The 22682-nt window shown below is 37.5% G+C and overlaps 1 protein-coding gene across 1 annotated transcript in view; it reads right to left on the bottom strand.

The window, feature by feature from the left end:
• Window positions 1-22682, bottom strand: part of GTF2H1 (general transcription factor IIH subunit 1) — a 36516-nt gene continuing 13834 nt past the window's right edge. Inside the window, exons 5-15 of the mRNA XM_040495686.1 lie at window positions 21594-21687; window positions 20004-20153; window positions 19791-19870; window positions 15747-15874; window positions 15550-15637; window positions 11345-11433; window positions 10837-10954; window positions 7216-7306; window positions 6631-6746; window positions 5260-5352; window positions 1-440 (exon numbers count right to left, since the gene is read on the bottom strand). Coding sequence (XP_040351620.1) covers window positions 354-440; window positions 5260-5352; window positions 6631-6746; window positions 7216-7306; window positions 10837-10954; window positions 11345-11433; window positions 15550-15637; window positions 15747-15874; window positions 19791-19870; window positions 20004-20153; window positions 21594-21687 — 1134 coding nt within the window. The 3' untranslated portion in view covers window positions 1-353. The remainder of the gene's footprint in view (window positions 441-5259; window positions 5353-6630; window positions 6747-7215; window positions 7307-10836; window positions 10955-11344; window positions 11434-15549; window positions 15638-15746; window positions 15875-19790; window positions 19871-20003; window positions 20154-21593; window positions 21688-22682) is intronic.

Consider the following 22682-nt stretch of genomic DNA (forward strand, 5'->3'; position numbering starts at 1 on the left):
TTTTTTTTTTTTTTTTAATTTCTGAAAGCAGCTTAATGTGAATCAAAAGCAGTTCCTGAGTAACTGCAGTAAACAGTGTCTCTTTAAAATATATATATATGTATATATATATATTTGCAACTTAGCTCATTTTGGTTCTGCCTTAATTTACCTCCCCAGCTTCGAGTTTAGTCACAGTTCCTTTCCTTTCAGTTCACAATGTGCAAGTACAACAGCATCAGCTCCGAGAGTTGGCATGGTGCAGATGTTTGTCACTGCTGTGTGATCATCGGCATGTCTCAGGCCAGGTTTCCAGAGTCACTGCAGGTCACAGTTCTCTTACTCTCACAAAACCTGTGAGAGTCACAGACACTTCACGTTTTCTTCATCAGACGCCGTGACTGCCACTTGTGGAGCTTGTTGTAGGCTGTCTGGAGCATCTCCTCTATGTGACTTACCAACTGAAAAACACAGCAAGAAACTTCAGCAATAACTGGGCAAAGGCTGGGGAAGTTAATGCTTCTGATCCAGATCTGGCACATACTTCAGTGTAGTTTCTATGCTCATTTGTATTACCCCAATGAGGCAAAGGGCAAGCCTTCTGTGAAGGTTATTACCAGAGCCGTTTTGTATAAAAGGGAAGAGATGGTGGGAGAGGCTGGAAATTCACCTGCTCTATCTGGGTTGTAGTGTCTGCCCTGCCATTAAGCAGCTAAAGGACAACATGAAAGTTGAACCTGCCTGGAAAGTATATAAAAATAATTTACTTTACTGGATGGGCATACTGGTTCCATAGTGCCAATTAGAAGAGATGAATGGCAAGCCCTCCTGGAAGACCGTACAGGTATATCTTGTTTTACTGTGCAAAGTTTTATTATGCTTCTCAGGAATGATTTTTTTTTTTTTTTTCTCTCTCCAACAAATTGAAAGTTTGTGGCAACACTGCATCAAGCAAGTCTCTCAGCACCGTTTTACCAACAGCATTTGCTCACTTTGTGTCTCTGTGCCAGGTCACATTTTGGTAATTCTTGCAATATTTCAAACTTTTTCATTATTATTATGTTGTTACCCTAATCTGTGACTAGTGTGACTTTGATGTTTTTGCAATTGTTTTTGGGCACCACGAACCATGCCTGTAAGATGGTGAACTTAATAAATGTTGTGTGTATTCTGACTGCTCCACTGACCAGCCATTCCCCTCTCTCCCTTTCCTCAAGACTCCTTATTCCCTGGGACACAACAATATTGAAATCAGGCCAATGAATAATCCTACAGTAGCCTCTACATATTCAACTGAAAGGAAGAGTCACATGTTTCTCACTTTAAATCAGAAGCTAGAAATGATTAAGCTTAGTGAGGAAGGTGTGTTGAAAGCTGAGATGGGCTGAAAGCAAAGACTCCTGTGCCAGTTAGCCAAGCTGTGAATGCAAAAGAAAAGTTCTTGAAAAACATTAAGTGTTATTCCAGTGAACACATGAAATGAAAAGAAAGCAATACAGTCTTATAGCTGATATGGAGAAAGTTTTAGTGGTCTGGATAAAAACTCCAACCAGCCACAACATGCCCTTTAGCCAAAGCCTAATCCAGAGCAACGCCCTAACTCTGTTCAAGGCTGAGAGAGGTGAGGAAGCTGCAGAAGAGAAGTCTGAAGCAGCAGAAGCTGGTTCCTGAGGTTTAAGGAAAGAAGACAACTCTGTAACAGACAAAAAAGTACAAGGTGAAGCAGCAAGTGCTGATGTAGAAACTGTAGTGCATTATCCAGAAGACCTGGCTAAGATAATTAATGAAGGTAGCTACATTAAACAACAGATTTTCAACACAGACAAAACAGCCTTCTATTGGAAGAGGCCATCTAGGACTTTCATAGTTAGAGAGGAGAAGTCAATACTTGGTTTCAAAACTCCAGAGAACAGGCTGATTCTCTTACCAGGAGCTGATGCAGTTGGTGACTTTAAGTTTTAGCCAATGCTCATTTAACATTCTGATTATCCTTGGGCCCTTAAAAATTATTCTGTATCCCCTCTGCCTGTGCTCTATGAATGGAACAACAAAGCCTAGATGACAGTACATCTATTTATAACACGGTTTAGTGAATATTTACGGTCACTGTTGAGATCTCAGAAAAAGATTCCTTTTAAAATATTACTGGTCATTGACAATGCACCTGGCTACCCAAGAGCTCTGATGGAGACATGATGAACATTGTTTTTATGCCTGCTAACCCAACATTCATTCTGTAACCCATGAGTCAAGGAGTAATTTTGACTTTTAAGTCTTATTATTTAAGAAATACAATTCCTAAGGCTATAACTGCCATAGACAGTGATTCCTCTGATGGATCTGGGCAAAGTAAACTGAACACCTTCTGGAAAGGATTCACCATTCTAGATACCATTAAGAATATTTGTGACTCAGGGGGCGCCTGGGTGGCTCAGTCGGTTGAGTGTCCGACTTCGGCTCAGGTCATGATCTCACAGCTTATGAGTTCGAGCCCCACGTCAGGCTCTGTGCTGACAGCTCAGAGCCTGGAGCCTGCTTCTGCTTCTTTGTCTCCCTCTCTCTCTGCCCTTAACCCATTGGCATTCTGTCTCTCTCAAAAATAATAATTTTTAAAAAATTAAAAAAAAAAAAAAGAATATTTGTGACTCAGGACGCCCAGGTGGCTCAGTTAAGTGTCCGACTTCAGCTCAGGTCATAATCTTGCGGTTTGTGATTTTGAGCCCCACTTCGGGCTCTGTACTGACAGCTCAGAGCCTGGAGCCTGCTTCGTATTCTGTGTCTCCCTCTTTCTCTACTCCTCCTCCCCCCATCTCAAAACTAAACAAACATTAAAAAAAAATTAAGAATATTTGTGACTCATGGAAAGAGGTCAAAGTATCAATATTAACAGCAATTTGGAAGAAGCTGATTCCAACCCTTATGGATAACTGTGAATGGTTCAAGACTTCAGTGGAGGAAGTAACTGCAAGCTGGTGGAAAAAGCAAGAGAACTAGAAATAAAAGTAGAGTCTGAGGACATGACTGAATTGCTGCCATCTCATGACAAAACCTCATGACAAGAGGAGTGGCTTCTTTTTTTTTTTTTTTAATGTTTATTTTTGAGAGACAGAGAGAGAGAGAGCAAGCGGGGGAGGGGCAGAGAGAGAGGGAGACACAGAATCCGAAGCAGGCTCCAGGCTCTGAGCTGTCAGCACAGGGCCCGACGCAGGGCTCAAACTCACGAACTGCGAGATCATGACCCGAGTTGAAGTCGGATGCTTAACCGACTGAGCCACCCAGGAACCCCAGGAGTTGCTTCTTAGGGCTGAACAAAGAAAGTAGTCTTTTGAGATGGAATCTACTCCTGGTTGAGGATGCAGTGAAGACTGTAGAAGCGACAACAGAGGATTTACAATATTACGTAAACTTAGTTGATAAAGCAGCAAGCAGGGTTTGGGAGGGCTGACTCTGAATTTTGAAAGAAGTTCTACTGTAGGTGAAATGCTGTCAAATAGCATCGCATGTTACCCAGAAATCATTTGCAAAAGAAGTGTCAATCGCTGTGGCAAACTTCACTGTTGTTTTATTATTTTTTTTAAATGTTTATTTTGAAAGAGAGAGACAGAGTACAAGCAGGGGAGGGGAACAGAGAGAGGGAGACACAGAAACTGAAGCAGGCTCCAGGCTCTGAGCTGTCAGCACAGAGCCTGAAGTGGGACTCGAACTCACGAACCATAAGATCATGTCCTGAGCCGAAGTCAGACACTCAACCAACTGAACCACCCAGGCACCCCTAAGGTTATCTTATTTCAAGAAATTTCCACGGCCACCCCAACCTTCAGCAACCACCACCTGATCAGTCAGCAGCCACCAACAGAGAGGTAAGGTGGATAGCAATTTTAGCAATAAAGTATTTTCTTATTAAGGTATGCACAGTGTTTTTTTTTTTTTTTTACATGCAATGCTGTTGCACATTTAACAGACTGCAGTACATTGTAACCTAACTTGTACATGCACTAGGAAACAGAAAAATTCATTTGACTCACTTTACTTCAGTGGTGTGGAAACAAACCTGCAGTATTCTCCAAGTTAATGCCTGCACGTGGCCTCAGAATCCTTTTTACCATAGTGCTCCAGGCAGTTACAATCAAGAAAACACATGAACTGAAACCTATGTGTCACTCTTGCTCTGCTGTTGGGAAGATACTCCAAGTTTCTTTTCTGATTGTAAGTACTACTGTTACATTTTGAGAAAAATCACTGAGGACATTAGGGAATAAATACTTACTAAAAACCTTACTGATGAAGAATTTTTCAGCTTTCAATGATAAAACTCCCTCTTTTGATTGTGCTACTTACTCAAATACTAAATCCTGAATTTGTATATACTCTTCTTGCCCAGTCATCTCAGAGAGGACTGCACAACAAATGAAAAACCATCTCGTGTGGTTGCTGTAGCCTTGCATTCAAAAAAATGTTAAAAAACCTGGGAACAAAGTGACACTATGCACTCACTACCTCACCCACAGCCCTGCCCTGCTGTAAGCCATCAGGGAAGGTGAAGGCAGACCATAAGGCAGCAACTGTACAGTTTACTGTTACAGAGTAGCAAGTCTGCCTTTCTTTGCAGGGTTGGGTTTGTGTTTGCTAGTCAGGTTTTCTAAATAATTATTTTTTTAGGAACATACGCCCAGGTTGTAAATTTATAAAGCAAAACACGGAGATGATTGGAGCACTTGGCTGGCTCAGTGGGTAGAACAGGCAACTCGATCTTGGGGTTGTTGAGTTTGAGCCCCATGCTGGGGGCAGTTTACTTAAAAAAGAGAAAAACAAACAAAAACCATGGAGATGATTATGATAAATTCCTGATTAGTTGTGGTCCTGAAAGAGTGTGAAGGAGGGGTAGGCAACTGGACAGGGAATACCTATGGGTACCGGTTTTGTTCCATTTCTTATGATTTGTTGGTAGATCCTCGTTTCATTGTTTTAAAAAGTGTAAGTATTTTATACACTCTTCTGAATATATGATGCATTTTACAATTAAAAAACAGTCCTGTGAGAGGTGCTTGGCTGGCTCAGTTGGAAGAGCACGCCCCTCTTGATCTTGGGGTCATGGAGTTTGAGCCCTATGTTGGGTGTAGAGATTGCAAAAAAAAATAAAATAAACTTAAAAACAATAATACTGAGTAACAGAAAAAAAATAAGAGCCAATGTATCTACTCATTTACATGAAAACAAAGTTAATTTCATCATTTTACTACACAGAGAATGAGAATCAGGCCAATCAGACTGTTGCCTTACGTTTGTGCTTAAATACTGTCTCCGAATTTTTTCTTGGAATGGGCAGAGCTTTGTAACTTGAAATCGTTCCAAATTACTTTTCATTTTCACTACCTAAAAAAAGATGAGAGAAATTAATAAAATACAGAGAAATCTCAAAGAACCTTTAAGAAGCAAGAGAAAAAGATACATAGGAAGTTTACTTTTTTTTTTTTTTAATACATTAATTGGCTTCAGGCAGAGAAGCAGTATCTACCACCCCTCAGAGATAATTAACACTTTGGTTCATAATTCATATCCCTCTCGATATTTTTTTGTATATGTGTATAAATGCATTTATTATACTGTTTTAAAATTTCACTTGGTTTAACGTGAACATCTTTCAATCATTAAATACTCATCTAAGTCACTGTTTAAAATGGATGCATTGTATTCAGTGTACGGGCATACCAAATGCTTCTTTAACCAAGCCCCTTCTGGTCAAGAGTTAGGCCAGTTCCACATCTTTCAGAGACAGTGGCAGAGGAACATCTCTACTGCTAAATATTTATAAATATTCTTAATTACTTCCTTAGGTTAAATTTCTGAGTGTTGAATTTCTGGGTCAAACTTTTTTTTTAAAAGGTAGTATGAATAATAAAAGAAAGAACTCTTGGCAACTCAGCCATCACTGATCACTTAAAATTTTTTCTTTTAAAAATCATTGACAAAAAAATAAATAAAAAAAATAAATAATTGATAAAAAAAAATGCTCTTTTGCTGTAGCGTTAAAGATGAACTTATTTGAATACTAGTGAGTATGAAAATTTCCTCTTAGGTTTCCTGAACCACCCGCATTCTTTAGTGAGGGGCCTGTTAAAAGTCTCTTGCCTATTATTTTTAATGGGGTATTTACCGTTCTCTTAAGAAATGTTTATAAGAGTAATCTATATAGTTAAGCTATTACTATTAAAGCTGTAAATATTTTCCCATGTATCAACTGTCCTTTAATTGATTTAAAAGGGTTTCAGTGTTAAACAGCTAGTGCTATATTTGTTGTCAATATAAGTTTGAATTTAATTACCTCTAAAAAATATACCAAATAAATAATTTTACTGATGTGATTTGTTTTGGATCTGTGTTCTTCAATTACTCCCAGTGGCTGAGAGGTAGACACAAGTTTTAAGACGTACAATCATAAGTTATAGAACTGGCCTGTATCTCAAATTTCTTCATCTATAAAATGGGTTTTAATACCTACCTCCATCAGGATGCTGAAGGCTTAAATTAACGTATGCAAGTGCTTATCCCAGTGTCTAGCACATGGTAAACAATACAATTTTCAAATTTCAAAACAGTATCTCGCTAAGTCACACCACCACTGAGCTGGCTGTGTTTGGAATTAATTCTGACCTTTTCTTCTAGGAATGGTGTATTAACGGGAAAGCAGGACCAGAAGTGCCGTAGAAGTTCCCCAACAGCCACATACAGGTGTTTCAACTCAGACTGAATATCATTTGGCACCATCTCTGTAGAAGAAACAAGAGGTCTATAGGATAAAGGTTATTTTTACATATGTATACCTTCTAAAAGAACGACCACTCATAGAATAAATCTGAACGTGTGTTCTCGGCCAATGCCAAACCAGGATGTGCTATTCTGAGATAAGTTACCGATTTTGTGGCTAACAGATCCCAGATTTTAAATTCCCTTGGATTTTGGAGCAATTTTCAGATTTCCCTTTATTCTAAGAGGTGTAAAGTAAAAAAGAAGGCTTTTGGTATGCTATAGGGAGACTAGCAATGCACCACTCTTTGTACTATTAAGACAATTACAAAACCTAAGCTCTTGTCTAAATAGATCTCAGGATCTATATGCACAAAAACAAAAATTTCAGAAAGCTCCAAACAAAAACCAATGTAACTTTAGCATTCCTCTCAAGCTGCTCTTTAGAGCTCATTTAAGTAAAGGGGCAGCAACAGAAAGCCCAGCACATACGGTTTATGGCTTGCTGTGTCCCTCCCTGCATAAGTGCTCCTCCAGGTGACAGTGTTGTGATAGTACTGCTGGCAGCACTACTTGAGAGAACCTGCAAGAAGCGAAGACAGAAAGTGATTTCCTCTTCCTGTCATCTTTCTTACCTAACATTTCAGTTTTACAGCAAAATGGTCAGTGCATCTTTACTCCTGCATAAACACATAATCTACAGCAACTAGAGTGAACTACTTTGTGTGAGGCCAGAAACACAGTGTGCATAGAAACAGAATACCTACCAGTCTTCCAGTAATACCTGGCACATCTTTAGACCCCAAAAGTCACACTTTGGCCCTTCTTAAGTACCAACTCAACTTGTGAACTCTACAACTGAAGCTAAAACTGACCTTAAGAAAAAAAACTAAAACAACATGTTAACATGTATACTTACTGGCAGCTAGGGGGAAAAAAGAGAAAACTCAACAGAGCAGAAATATATCATTTGTAGTTTTCCAAGGAAGTGAATACTTAACCAAAAGGGGAAAAAACACACTCCCCACTGTATCAGTATCAACAGTTAGGAAAATAATTCACATATATATTCAGTGAGTGCCTAACAAGTGCCAGGCACTGTGGTTATAGAGGAACAAGTCATTTGTTGAATAGCTCAAGTGCAGGGTTACCCTCTCTAAGGCTTTTCAATGGAGTTTTTATTAAGTAGATATCCATGGTATATGGACTGGGTGAAAACAAAATTTCAACTTGGTGTAAGAGTACAGGATATGACCACCACAAGTTAAGGGGACATGGGAGTTCATGTTATTCCTATTCACTTTTGTCAGAAATTTTACAATGCTTTGGAACTAGAAGCTTCTGTGATTGCTGAGCTGGCTGACTAGCCATGGGCCGTACTCAGGTATATACACCCAGACAATTGATTTCTTGGGCCTTCCTGACTCAATTCATGTGTCTCAGATATAAAATCATTTTTGGCATGCAGGGTGAGTATGGGGAAGAATTTAAGTATCTAGGATTGACCACAGCTTGAAAAAGTTAGGAGGATCTACTTAGGCCCAAGGGCCAGATGCTGGGTTACACTACAGATGAAAAAAAGGAGTCAAATTATCCCACAATTGTTATGTGTACATATATGAACATATATGTATTTCCTAGCTCTGTTCGCGGAGGGGACGATAAACCAGTAGCAAATGACACCCCAACAGCAACCAGTACACCACACCCAGATCTTGGTTTCTAAGTGTACCCAACATTAAAAAAGATTCTGTGGCTGGGGCAGGGCAAGCATAAGATGGACCTGGAACATCTATCTCATCGTTCCATAAAGTAAGGTACTCAAAAGGAGGTGCTCAAAAATTGATGAGGACATTGTCAGAAAGATATAGGAGCCAGTGTGAAGGGCGTGGGAAGGGTCTGATTGCAAAGAGGCACGGGTACATTTTTGGAGGTGACAAATTTTTTTAATTGTGTCAGTGGTTACACAACTGTGTTTATTAAAAGTTGCAGAAGAGACTAAAAAAGGTACATTTAACTATGTAAATTATACTTTAGTTTAACAAAAAGACAGCAACAGTTCATAACCCACAAAATAATGTAAAAACCAATGAGTCCATTCTGTTATAAATAAACACAGAAGGAAAGGGAAGCTCTTTGTCTTAGCAAAGTGTCAACTGACAAATGTAGAAGGGATGATGGAATTAGAAAATCACCACTTCACCACCACCAGCACAAAAGTAAGTGTTTTGGTAAGAATCATCAACGGATTCTAAAAAACTAGTGGGTAAAAGTTTGATAGGAAATAGAATATTTATATGGTCTTAAAATATCTCTCAAGATACTCATTACAGAGGGAAAAATATTAACTTTTTGGTGGAAAAACCAGATAGATACTACCCTACCCAAGTGATCAAAAGTTAGGACAAATGAAGTATGTGCCTCCTGATACGATACACTGAGGATGACACATCATTTCTGCGGTATTCTTGCCCCAAATGCTTAATGTGAATCTAGTCATGAGGAAACATTAGAGAAACTCAAAGTGAGGGTATTTTACAAAAACTGGCTTTTATTCAAATATCAAGATCATGAAAAACAAAGAGAGATTGAAAAACGATACCATTTTACCTTATTTATTTATTTATTTATTTATTTATTTTTAAAATGATACCATTTTAAAAGAGACTAAAAACCATGAGAACTAAATGCAACTCAATGAACTTGACTTGGATGCTGGACCAAGGGAAAAAAAGTTTTCTTTTGCTCCAAGGGACACTGGTGGTGCAACTGGTGAAATTTTTGTTAAGACTTACAGGCTGGATAATAATACTTTATCAATGTTAGGGGCACCTGGGTGGCTGAGTCGGTTAAGCGTCTGACTTCAGCTCAGGGCATCATCTCATGACTTGGGAGTCTGAACCCCATGTCAGGCTCTCTGCTCTCAGCATGGAGCCTGCTTTGGATCCTCTGTCTCCCTCTCTCTATGCCCCTAACCTGCTTGCACTCTCTCAAAAATAAACAAACATTAAAAAAAAAATTCTTTATCAATGTTAACTTATCGTTTCTGTAATTGTACTATGTTATGTATGAGAATTGTACTGTGTTATTTTATGAGAATGTCTTGTTTTAGGAAATACACACTGAAATATTTGAGTTTCTATCTCAAAACAGCCAGAAAACATTTTTTTGCAACTTTCTGTAAGTAAAAAAAATAAGTTCCAATATGTGGTAAGCACTACAAGACAGATGTGAACTCTGATTCAGAGTTTACAAAAATAGACAAAAGATGTGCCCCACCCCCTCCCCACCTCTAAAACTTGTTACTGGGCATGCTGAGGATTGCTTTACAGAGACAATGTAATTTGAGTTCAGTTTTGAATAATTATTATTAGGTCCTCAGGGTCAGGAAACAGGCTAAGAGAGAAAGCATGACTTTGTTTTCTAGGCAGTTTTGTGTGTTAGGCTGGAGAGAGGACTCTTGGTTGTGTGTGGAAAGGAATGGTGGAAATGCAGCTGGAGATGTGGGTTCGGGCCAGACATAAAGATTCTGGCACACCAGATGAGGCATTCAGACAGTAACTATAGCAACAAAAGGGGGCAGTAAAGGATTTAAGCTACAGGGTGATAAATTTGTTTTTAGAAAGAGAACTTGTAGTGGCATTGTGGAAAACTACTCAGGTTTGCTTAAACCAAGGGGATAGGAGTCAAGAAATAATGAAGAATGGACAGAACTTGCTGATCCATTTAAGTATGAATAAGAGCAGGGAAAAATAAAGACTAGATAATGAGATCTATTTTATGTATTCTAGTTTAAGGTCATGCAAAATATTTAGACAGTGATGTCCACAAGTTTTCTGGAAATCTGGGAAATTTCCCTAGCAACACTATGTATATGGAAGGGAAAAAATTGGCACAAAACTCATTATCTTATTTTTCATTACCACCTTAACTTCAGATGCTTCTTGAATATGCCAAATACCTTTTTCTTCCTACCTCTTTTTTTCAATTTATTTAGTGGCAATATGTCTTTAAACGCAATGAAAACAGTTTATATAATTCAATGTGTTTGTCCTCATAAACTGAGGAAATAACTAAGGGAATTTTGGTTTTCAAACAGTACAAGTCACCTACCTGAGTTAATTTGGGTGTATAAGCTTCCATTTCTTGCCTAATACTTTGAAAAGAATTAATAATGTCCTGACTTGTTGCATACTGTAGTGACTGGATTGGAGTTGGACCATGATAATACCTGAAGAGGCAGAAAGAGGCAAGGAAGAAAGGAATGACTCATAACACAGAATAAAGGCATGTAACATTTGTCCTTCAAATATTTTAGCAGTCTCAATATAACATTATCCCCAAAGCAAAAAATAATATAAGCTAAATAGATTTCAATAAAGTAACTTAATTCCTATATGGGCAGTAAGCAAACAGTACAGAGAACACATTTTTATCTTGGCTTTGATCATTTAGCATCCTTTTCTGAAATGCACAAAGTAAATTCTCAAAGAAAAAGATAATATATTTTTATGGTAAAGTGATTTAAAACTGGAGTGCTATACTTGCAGAATATACTCTGCAGTGACTTGTGTTATAAAACTATTGTGTCTCAGGTTAATTTAATATTGACCAAACTTACCTATCTGACTTCTTGAGGTTTAGTGCAATTGTTTTTATGGAATTATTTTTTCCCAAGTCTTCATATTCAATGGACTCTTGTAACTTCGCCTATAATTATTAACACAGCACTTTATATGGAAACTTTTCCTTACTAGAGTAATGAACATGATTGAAAAAGTACAACTCTACAGAGAGTAAAATATGAAGTCTTCCCACCATGAGCTTCAGTTCCTAGAGATAACTGCTCTACAATTGGTTGAACTCATTTTCTCACCAACCATTTACAGAATACCTGTTTTCCTACACTCTGACCATATTATTACTGAACCTTTAATTTTTAATAGTCTGGCAGATGAAAATGGTATCTTTTACTATTTTTCCACCACATAAGACTATTTTTTTTTTCCTAAGTAGACTTCACACCCAGCACAGAGCCCAATTCAGTGCTTGAATTCACAACCCTGAGATCAAGACCTGAGCGGAGGTCAAGAGTTGGACACTTAACTGATTGAGCCACCCAGGCGGCCAAAAGACTAATTTATTGTAAGTGTTGTAAATACGCTTTCTTCCAATTGGGTGTTTTTTGGTTTTAACTATCCCTTTTTTGCTTATTCTTCTGTGGATTAATTTTCTGCTTAAATCTTTGATCCACTTAGAATTTATTTTGGAATAAGAAGTTAAGGCAGGGAATCTGAGCTTCTTTTTACTAAATTATTAATCAGTCCTCTTAACACTCATTTGTAGAATAATCTGTCTTGTCCCATTAATTCTGAAATATCATGTTTATAATATATATATTTAATTCTTCCATGTATTTGGGTTTACTTCTGTACTCTTTACTTTGTTTTACTCATCTTTCTCCTGTACTAGTAACAAACTGCTAAATTTCTACAGCCTACTTTATAAGACACGAGAAAGCAATCTACATGGACATTTGTGAAAATAATTCTACAACATTTCAGCCTTTACACAGCAATGAAACCTTTCTTTTTTAGTTTTATTTTCTTAACGTTTATTCATTTTTGAGAGACAGAGAGGGACAGACTGTGAGTGGAGTAGGGGCAGAGAGAGAGAGGGAGACACAGAGACCAAAGCAGGCTCCAGGCTCTGAGCTGTCAGCACAGAGCCCAACATGGGGCTTGAACTCACAAACTGTGAGACTGTGACCTGAGCTGAAGTCGGACATGAAACTGACTCAGCCACCCAGGTGCCCCTTTAACAATGAAACCTTCTGGTCAACCCTCACCTGTAGCTACCAGGACTAGGATCAAAACATTTAGGTTATTAAGTAACTCTCAAAAAGGATTTGAAAACTTAGTATTTTAAAGTGTCCCTATTTTGACAGTCTGAATAGTCCTCTTGTAGTTTAGGAACAGACCTGATGGTAGAATATTCAAAGTAACACATTCATCAGCCCCACTTTACCTGGACTCAGCCTAATTTTTTACTACTTTCTCAACTCTATACCCTTCAGCTAAATTCAAGGCATACTAATATCTTCATTACTTTCCATGTATGTCAAGCTCATTTCTACCCCTGCTGTTGCCTAAGTCATGTCCCTCCCTAACCTCCCATAACAACCCAAATCCTAAAACCTCTGCTAAGGCCTCGTTAGGCATCCTGACTCACATACCTAAATGAAAAATCTATAAAGTAAGGACTTTGTCTATTACTACTTCTGAATCTCTCATTCTTTAAGACCCTTTTGCAGAACATAGAGCAGACTATTTCAAACTATTGATTTGAAAGAACAGAGTCAGTAATATTGAATATTGTGAAAATGCAACAAACCATGACTTTTGACAACTCTTTAATTACCAAGAATCAAATGTACTTAGTACACAGTACTGCAGAGTGTCACTTCCTGTATTTCTCCTTAAACTCCTCTCTATAACTTTCATTTCATTTTTTATTTTATTAACGTTTATTTACTTATTTGGAGAGAGAGCGCATGCATGCATGTGAGGGGGAGAGTGAGAGCGAGAGAATCCTAAGCAGACTTCCACAGTTAGTGTGGAGCCTAATGAGGGCTTGATCTCACTAATCGTGAGACTATGTGACCCGAGCCGAAATTAATGGTCACTCAACTGAGTTCAGTCAACTGACTGAGCCACCCAAGCGCCCCTGTAACTTTAATTTTCATTTCACTTTTCTTAGTCATTTATTTATGGCTTAAATAAGTATTTTTTAAAGGAGTACACCAAGTGATGATCACCAAGCATTGTATGTAAGTACTGAATCACTAAATTGTACACCTAAAACTAGTATTACATTGTATGTTAACTAACAGGAATTTAAATAAAAACTTGGGGCGCCAAGGTGGCTCAGTCGGTTAAGCATTCAACTTCAGTTCAGGTCATGATCTTGCAGTTCATGGGTTCAAGCCCTATGTAGGGCTCTGTTTACAGCTCAGAGCCTGGAGCCTGCTGCAGATTCTGTGTCTCCTTCTCTCTCACTCCTGCCCCGCTCATGCGCTGTCTCTCTCTCTCTCAAAAATAAATAAACATTTAAAAAAATAGTTAAAAAACTTAAGAAAAAAAAATATTTTCTTGGGTTTGTTAATTTTAAAAGTGTATATGCCTGTAAAAACATATTAAGTTACTGAAACATGAACTCAAGTTAAAAATCACCCATAATCCCTTTATGGAAAGATAACCCCTTAGCGTATATTTCTGAGGTCCTTTTTAAAAAGTTCTTAAAGTTTTTTTTACATATGAAGTTGTGTCACACAGTCTGATCTGTGAACTTTTTATTTAATTCATTAATTTTTATTCTGGTTCCTATTGTAAATAACACTACTATGCTTTTTTTTTTCACATTTACTTTTATTTATTTTGAGAGACATACAGAGCAAGTGGGGGACGGGCAGAGAGAGAGGGAGACAAATCCTAAGCATACTCCACAGTGTCAGCACAGAGCCTGATGCAGGGCTTGAATTCACACAACGGGCGATCATGACCTGAATCAAAGTCAAGAGTCAGATGCTCGATCAACTGTGCCACCCAGGCACCCCACAATTACTATACCTTATTTTGAAATTGTTCTTTTGATTTCGTCTTCCCTATAGACACTGAACGCTGAGAATAAGAACTGTTAAATTCATTTTTGTTTCCCACCCCTTAGTATTTTAGGCAACTCAAAAATGGTTTCTTGGGTGCCTGGGTGGCTCAGTCAGTTGAGCCTCTGACTCTTGATTCTGGATCAGGTCATGATCTCATGGTTCGTGAGATCAAGCCCTACGTTTGGCTCTGCACTGAAAGCATGGAGCCTGCTTGGGATTCTCTCTCTCTCTCTCTCTCTGTCCCTCTCTCACGCATGTACGTACTCTCTGTCTCAAAACAAACAATTAAAAAAATTGGTGTCTTTAATTTTTTATGAACTACACTACTGTTATGGTAAATGTGAACTCCTTTCAATTCAGTAGGTCATGAATCCTTTTCAAGTTATTCATGGCTGCATCAATCTACATTGTTTGGACACACCACAGATATTATTAGGATATTTGCTATTTTCTCTATTATAGTACTGTAATGAATATTGATATCTAAATCTTTGCACATCTTTACCTTTTTAAATAAGTGTCCAAAATGAAATGCTGTCCCAAAATGGACAGGGCAATAAACCTTTAAAATTTTAATATATATTGCCTAATTGCCCTCTAAGAAAACTTTATCATATTCATTTTTTGTAATTGGGAAGGAACTTTAAAAAACTGAAAGAGTAGTTTGGCAAAGTTGCAAAGAAAGAAGAAATATGGAAGTAGACAACTGTGTCCTTATTCTCTCATAGCCCTAAATGATTTCTTCAATATCTAACGAGAACACATTTCTAGTTCTGAAATATATAAGCTCTAGCTCTTAATATAAGGCCCAAACCCTATCTTCTAAAATCATATACACAGACCTTTAGTTTTTATTCTTGTCATATTGCCTTTGTTGATACTCTTGCCCACAACACAAACTGTATGTGTAGATGTGAAGGAAAAAAAGAGAAGAAAGCCAATAAAAACAGTGAATAGACAGGAGTTCATGGAAAGGTGGCTGGCAAGTTAAAACCAAGAAAGTGTTCCTTTAAGTGTTCTATAACTTATGCCAAACACCTAATGTCTCGACCAGAAGAACTGAGTCATTTTAAATAATCAAGGATCAACATAAAGTACTAGTAAGTTATACAAGGTTTCTGGAGAAACCTGAGTTCTAAACGTTCCACACTTTTTACTCATACCCTTTTGACTGCTGGTTGGAAGCAATCTGCATCTCCAGAATTTCCATCAATGCTGCTGGGCTCACCATTTTGTTCATTTTGTGCTTCTCTTAAAACAAAGTGGGAAAAATGTTAAAAATCACAAGCAGAGCAACAATACAATTCCATCTGGCTATCTTGAAAAGTCCAGTTATTGAACCTTTGCATGTATACTTAACTGTTTCCTGAGACCTGCTGCCAGGACCATGGCACTGTGATGGTTAAACCTCTTGATGATGGCAGCATTACTATTCTCCTTTATGGACTTGGAATTAGAAGCAGATGGCACAGAAGAAATGCCATAGCCCTAGGAGAAATAATTTAGAGGATTAAAATTCAAAATAAAATTCTAGTTTTCTTACCCATTATGAGAGATACGCTAGCTGAAAAAATTGGATGATGGGACTTCATTAATTCTGAGAATTACTTAATTTTTATAAGTAAACATTTAAAAATAAGTTACAGATTAAAAATACAACATATTCCTTCTGGCTTCACAAAAATAATCTTAACCTTAAACCATGCATTTGTTATTAAGATTTTATTTTTAAAAGTAATCTCTACACCCAATGTGGGGCTCAAAGTTGTTCACATCCTTTAGATCAAGAGTTGCATGCTCTACCGAGTCAGCCAGGTGCCTCGAAGCATGCATTTTTTGAAGACCAGTTTTAGACATAGCTAGCAAAATATTAAATGAAGTAATAGAATATGGTAGGGGAAAAAAAAGCATGGACTTTGGAGTCAGATATGTTTTCAAATTCTGGCTTTATAACTTTGCTAGTATTAGTGTAAGCAAGTCTAAGCTATGTAAAATGAGATACTGGAGAAATAGATATTTTCAAACATGTATTGAGTTTATGCTATGTGCTAGGCCCTACAGACAGAAACTTAATAAGATCTTGTGCCAAAGGAGCCAGTATAGTAGTTAGTGGGATGCTGGGCTGTAAGTGTACATGTAGTTAAAACTTATATGATGTGCTGTAATAGAAGAAGTAGCCAATCCCACTGGAGGAGAGCAGAGGTAGATTCAAAGAAGCTTCAAGAAGCACCATAAGTTGAATAAGTGCTTGCAAGCCAGACAAAGAGACAATGATATTTTAGGGAGAAAAATCTGCTTAAACAAAGGTACAGAAACAACAGAATACATATTATGAGTTTTTTTCTGTATTGCAGTACACTTGGAATGAAGGGTGGGCCAGGCATTGGTAAGACATAAGACTAAAGATGTAAAAGAAAAATTACAAAAAGACTCATATACCATTCATTCATCAAATTCATCAAATAATTACTGAGTGCCTAATACATGCCATGTATGGGTGACAAGCCAATACAACAAGAAGAGTCACCCTCTGACAAGATAAAAAGATCACTTTTGAAAATGACTGATGGTATGAAAAAAATAAAGAGGGGTGGCATGATATAGTGACTAGATGGAGAGGAGGAGCTACTTTAGATAGACAGGTTAGGGGAAGGTCTCTCTTGAAGAAGTAGCATTTGAACAGATGTCTAAAAGATGAGTAGAAGCTAGTTAGGTGGAAGAGGAGGGAGGAGAAACAGTAAGTGCAAAGACCCTGAGGTAGAAAAAGCTTGGAACAGACCTGAAAGAAGGTGTGGCCCAAAGTGAGGTAGAAGCAGACAGAGTCCAAGTCAAGAAGAGCCTTGTAGGAGTTTTGATTTTTATTTTAATTTCAATGAGAATCCATCAAAGAGTTTTACATAGGAAACTATTATGATCTGATTTATAACTCTTACTGCTAGGGGAGAATAAATTATAGGGAAAACAGTGGAAATAGGAATACCAATTAGGAGGCTAATGCAAGCAATCAAGACAAAACTGGTGGCAGCCTAATAGTGAGGGTGTAAGGGTACAGATGGACAGATGTAGACAAATCAGAGATGTTTTGTAGAGGACTTAATGATGAACTGAGTTTTGGAGGTGAAGTAACTTTATCAAGTAAACAGGCAGATGTATGATTTTGGGAGTTCTGGGGTTAGAGAGACCACAGCTACCTGGGATTCATCATTTCATCATCATCATCATCAATATTAGTATTCAAAGCAATGGAATGAAGAGAATGTATTCAGAAGGTGGCCCAAGGCCATACCTAGGACAGTTATAACACCTAGAGGATGAAAGAAAAAGGCACCAAAGGAAAAAGTGAATCAACCAAGATCTCTATTAAGGGGTTTGGTTATATATATGTTTACATATCCATACAATCAAATATTGTATAGCACTAAAAACAGAAATTATAGTAACACCTATTATTTGTTGAGTACTCACTGTGTACCACACTCTTTTAACTCTTGTAGCAATCCCATAAAGTCCGCACTTTTTTTGTTTTGCATTTTTTTCCAGAGATATAATTGACATGTAACATTTTAGAAGTTAAAGGTATAAATGTGTTGATTTGATACTTACATGCTCCAACATGATACCCTACAGCTAACTAACATCTCTATCATGTCACATAATTATCATTTTTTGTTTTGAGGTAAGGGCAATTAAGATGCAGCAACTCTGAAGTTTATAACACAGCACTGTTGACTCCGCTGTGCATTAGATATCTAAAACTTGTAGATAAATAAATCTACTAGTGGCAAGCTGATACCCTTAAACAACATCTCAACTTTCCTACTCCCTACTAAATCAGTACTATTAACCTCATTTTATAAGAAAACTGGGCTTGAGGGCAGGGGGAAGCACTAAAATCTTTCCCCCATATTAAGCTTCATTTTTTTCAGGATGACTTCAGAGGGTCATATTTTAATGTGTTGAAATTCAGCAAGGAAGTGCCTGAATGTGGAGAATTACCAAGAAAACTAAATTTCATTAAGGAAATGACTTATCTGGGCACCAAGGGTTATTTTCTGTTAATTTATAATCTAGGCTGTAGGTCAAAATTTTAACATTAGTTTCCTCACTTGGAGAGTACATACATGAAAATAAAGGAAAAAGTTAAGAAAAATAAGATAGGAAGGTATAAGCATGTGTATACGGCCAGCAGAAGAGAAACCAAAAGAAAGGTAAGAAAATGAAAATATAAGTGTGAAGAGAATACCTGAGGAAGGCAGGTTCCTACCCTAGAAGATACAAACAGGAATGGAATTTGCCCTAATCAGAAGGGATCATACCTCTCTCCACGACTGGATAAATCTGTAAGTCTGGAGACACGATGCAGGGGTAGGTAGCTCACACTTGATGGTCTAGTTGTTGAAACATATTGGAGCTAGCATAGGGTAAGGGTCATGAGTGTGTTCAAGGTCTGCCAAATAGTGGGCTATGGAAAAATGCTTGTTATCTTTTCCTCATCTACTAATATTTATCCACATTTCTTTAGATTAATGTCAGCTAGAGCATAAAGCTGGACTCACAAATACATGTTGAGCCTTCACATTATTACCTAGAGAATTGCTATGTGGAAGCTAGAAAATTCTTTTATTTTTTATTTATTTATTTTTTTTAAGTTTACTTAATTTTGAGAGAGAGAGTACAAATGGGGGAGAGGCAGAGAGAGAGGGAGACACAGAATCTGAAGCAGGCTCCAGGCTCTGAGCTGCCAGAACACAGCCTGATGCGGGCTTGAACCCACAAACCATGAGATCATGACCTGAGCTGAAGTCCAACACTCAACCGACTAAAATCCTGTTACAACAGTTTTAGCAACGCCTGTAAGTTCAATTCTCCAAGGCAATTTTAATAGCAAACAGTGCTACTAAGAAGCACTTCTGATAAATCACTCCAAATAACAGTACTTTGTGTATTTTATTCTCAGAAGTGGAATATCTACACTGAAGGCAATTTTTAAACTAGTTGAAACTAGGAAGACTGTTTTTTCTCATAAATTCTTTTTTTAACTAAAATTTATGGGGCACCTGGGCGGCTCACCCAGTTAAGCGTCTGACTTCGGCTCAGGTCATGATCTCACAGTTCATGGGTTCGAGCCCTACATCGGGCTCTGTGCTGACAGTTCAGAGCCCGGAACCTGCCTTGGATTCTGTGTCTCCCTCTCTCTCTGCTCCTACCTCATTCATGCTCTGTCTCTATCTCTCAAAAATAAACAAAAGTTTAAAAAAAAAATTAAAATTTGTTTGTTTTGTTTTTTAGTAGGCTCTATGCCCAATGTGGGGCTCAAATTCACAACCCCTAGATCAAGAGTTGCATGCTCTACCAACTGAGCCAGCCAGGCACCCCTCTCATAAATTCTTTTGGTACTGCTTACCTCATCTAATGGTTTATCTTCCAAAGCTGTCAAGTCAAGCAGTGGGTTTTTTACTCCTAGTGAAACCATGGTTTTTAACCCTACAAAATCAATGAAATAAAAGTTGGTCAAGTCTTACCTTTCTCAAAAATAAAAAAAGTCATTAACTGCACTATAACTAGAGGACTAGAGAACAGCAAATTAAATTTTAGCATGTGAGGGATAAGCAGTTACCTTTTTCATCTATTTTGGCACATTCTGCAAAGAGGTCTTTTGACCCTGTATTCAGCCGGTCCCTGTGAAAATAATGGGACTGAAAAAAACGTGTCCAAAATTCCTTTTCTGTCATGTTGTGGGGAACATTTTCTGCATATTTCATTTTTACTGTGGAAAAAAACCGTAATAGTTACATAGAGAGTTTCCATTTCTTAAAACTTCTTAAATTAGTTGAAATACAGAATAGCAAAAACTAGATTACTAAACTGCTCAACTTTACATACCATATATAATAATCTAATTGTAAATTTGAAACATAACTTGAGAGACTAGGTGAGGCACTCACTACCTGTATAAATCTTAACCAATTACAATCGAAACCTTATTTTGCACTAAAAGAATTAACGAGTTTCAAAGTTTTAGTAGAAATACCAAGAATCAATACCCACTAGGACTATCAGTTCAGCACACCCCAGAAACTCACAATCCAATGAGCAAAGAGGTTAAGAGCATGGTCTCTTGAGCCAGAGAGCCTGGGTTTGAAATTCTAGGTCTGCCACTTACTATCTATGTGACCTTGTTTAAATTACTTAATCTTTCTCCATCTCGGTTTCCTCATCTGTCCTATGAAGGTATTAACACTGCCTACTTCATAGGGTTACTTGTGATGACTAAATGACTTAATATATATCAAGGCCTCGGAATGGTGTCTGGTATGTAATATGCACTATAGAATTACGTTCTTATCAGAAAGATATAAAAATTACAACGTGATAACTTGTTGAGGCAGACACAAGCCCCTACAGAAGCAAAGGGGAGATGTACACCTGCCCAAAGAAGTCAGGATTTTATAGAGGTGGTAGTGAGGCAATACTTGTGTTGAATCCCATGGGGGAGTTATGTTTCTGAAGGACTAATGGGGCACAGTGAGGAAGTGAGAAGAGAGAACAGCATATGCTTTGAGACAGAACTGTTTGCTCAGAATGACTGAAGTGGTGGTGCTCGCAACCTCAGCTGCACACCTTCAATTAATAAAGCTGGGATCAAGTCATTTATACTTTTAAGATGGTTTCTGCAAGGGTAATGATTTGTGGGTTAGAAAGGTCACTTTGGAGGCAGCATGATGTTGGATCTGAGTTAGCATTGTAGAAACTATGTACTGATACCTCTGGAGCAGGCCATCTTGTGCAGGTTTGCTGAAGGGTAAATAGAGTTTAAGAACCACTGATGGAAGAATGGAAAAATCATCATACCAATGAACTGATGACAGCACATTATATACTAAGCCCTTAATAACTACTATATATCAGACGTTGGGTAAGTACTTCATGCTTATTTTATTGCACTTCATCAGGAATAAAGGTAAAGCTTTCTTTTTTTTAAACTAACAACTTTCACTTTTAATAATGGAAACAATTTGCCATTCCAGAATCAACTGTAGGGAAGAAAAATCTCCCCTAAACAATAAACTCAATAAAATCGTAAGTACTGTAACTTTTTTACTTTGGCTATTTAAAATGCTCCCCTGCAATACTTGTTTTTCACTTAAGTATTATTACTGAATTCATCCAAATATTTCTACTATGCGGAAAGACTGATTCTTCTTACCTGCTGGATAGGTCCTAAATATGGACTCAATGATATCAGAGGTTAAATTGTATCTCAGACCATTACATCCATCTGTTTGGGGCCGGACATCAGCCTAAAATAAAGACCAAACGTATATATTTACTAGAATATTGGGGGAAGACGTGTAAACATATAACAGACACTGGACAAAGGTGGAAAAATAGACTTTCTGAATAAACTAGAGAGACAGAAATATGTCCCTCACCTTTATTTTTGGCATAGAGATAGGGCTCAAAGAAGCCTGGCTTGGTTTCACATAGTCTTACTGATGTGAAATCGGTTTCCTTGAAAATTCAACATGGTCAAATAGGTATGTGTACGTGTGGCCAAAGGAAGATAGCTAGTGGAGCTTTAACATAACACTTGCACAGTTACCAAAACAACTATAAACCTTGGTTACTAAATAAATAAACAAATATTATCTGACTGGTTTCTTTCTTTTTTTTACTATTTTATTTTTTATTTTTTTTAATACGAAATTTATTGTCAAATTGGTTTCCACACAACACCCAGTGCTCATCCCAACAGGTGCCCTCCTTAATGTCCATCACTCACTTTCCCCTCCTTCCCACCCCCCATCAACGCTCAGTGTATTCTCAGTTTTTTTAAGAGTCTCTTATGGTCCGACTGGTTTCTTTAGGAAAGGCCTCGTTCATTCAATTTACTACTAAGTGCCCAGAAAGATGCTAAACATATAACTGGTACTCAAATTCTTGTTAAATGCATAAACACTGCTTTGGGTCCACCAAAGTATAGACTAAATGAATCCCATTTTCTAATTCCACAGGAAGGGTATTCTCAATCTTTCACTAAAATACACATTACAAGTCTTACTTTTTCTGTCATACCATGGTCATTTCACATTTAACTCTGCATTTATACATATAGCAATCATAAAATAAAGTATCAGAAAGCCCTAACTTTAAAAGAATTTGGGGAAACAAGTATTAGTCCAATTGCTAAAAGATTCTCTTTTATTAAACTCCACTTAATTTCCAGCATATTAGGGTCAAGTCCAAAAACCAAAAAAAGTTAACTCGCAAGAAGAAGCATCTATTTAAAAAAAAA

The sequence above is a fragment of the Herpailurus yagouaroundi genome, unplaced genomic scaffold (assembly GCF_014898765.1).
Source record: "Herpailurus yagouaroundi ecotype Mexico unplaced genomic scaffold, PumYag 187, whole genome shotgun sequence".
Classification (NCBI taxonomy): Eukaryota; Metazoa; Chordata; class Mammalia; order Carnivora; family Felidae; genus Herpailurus; species Herpailurus yagouaroundi.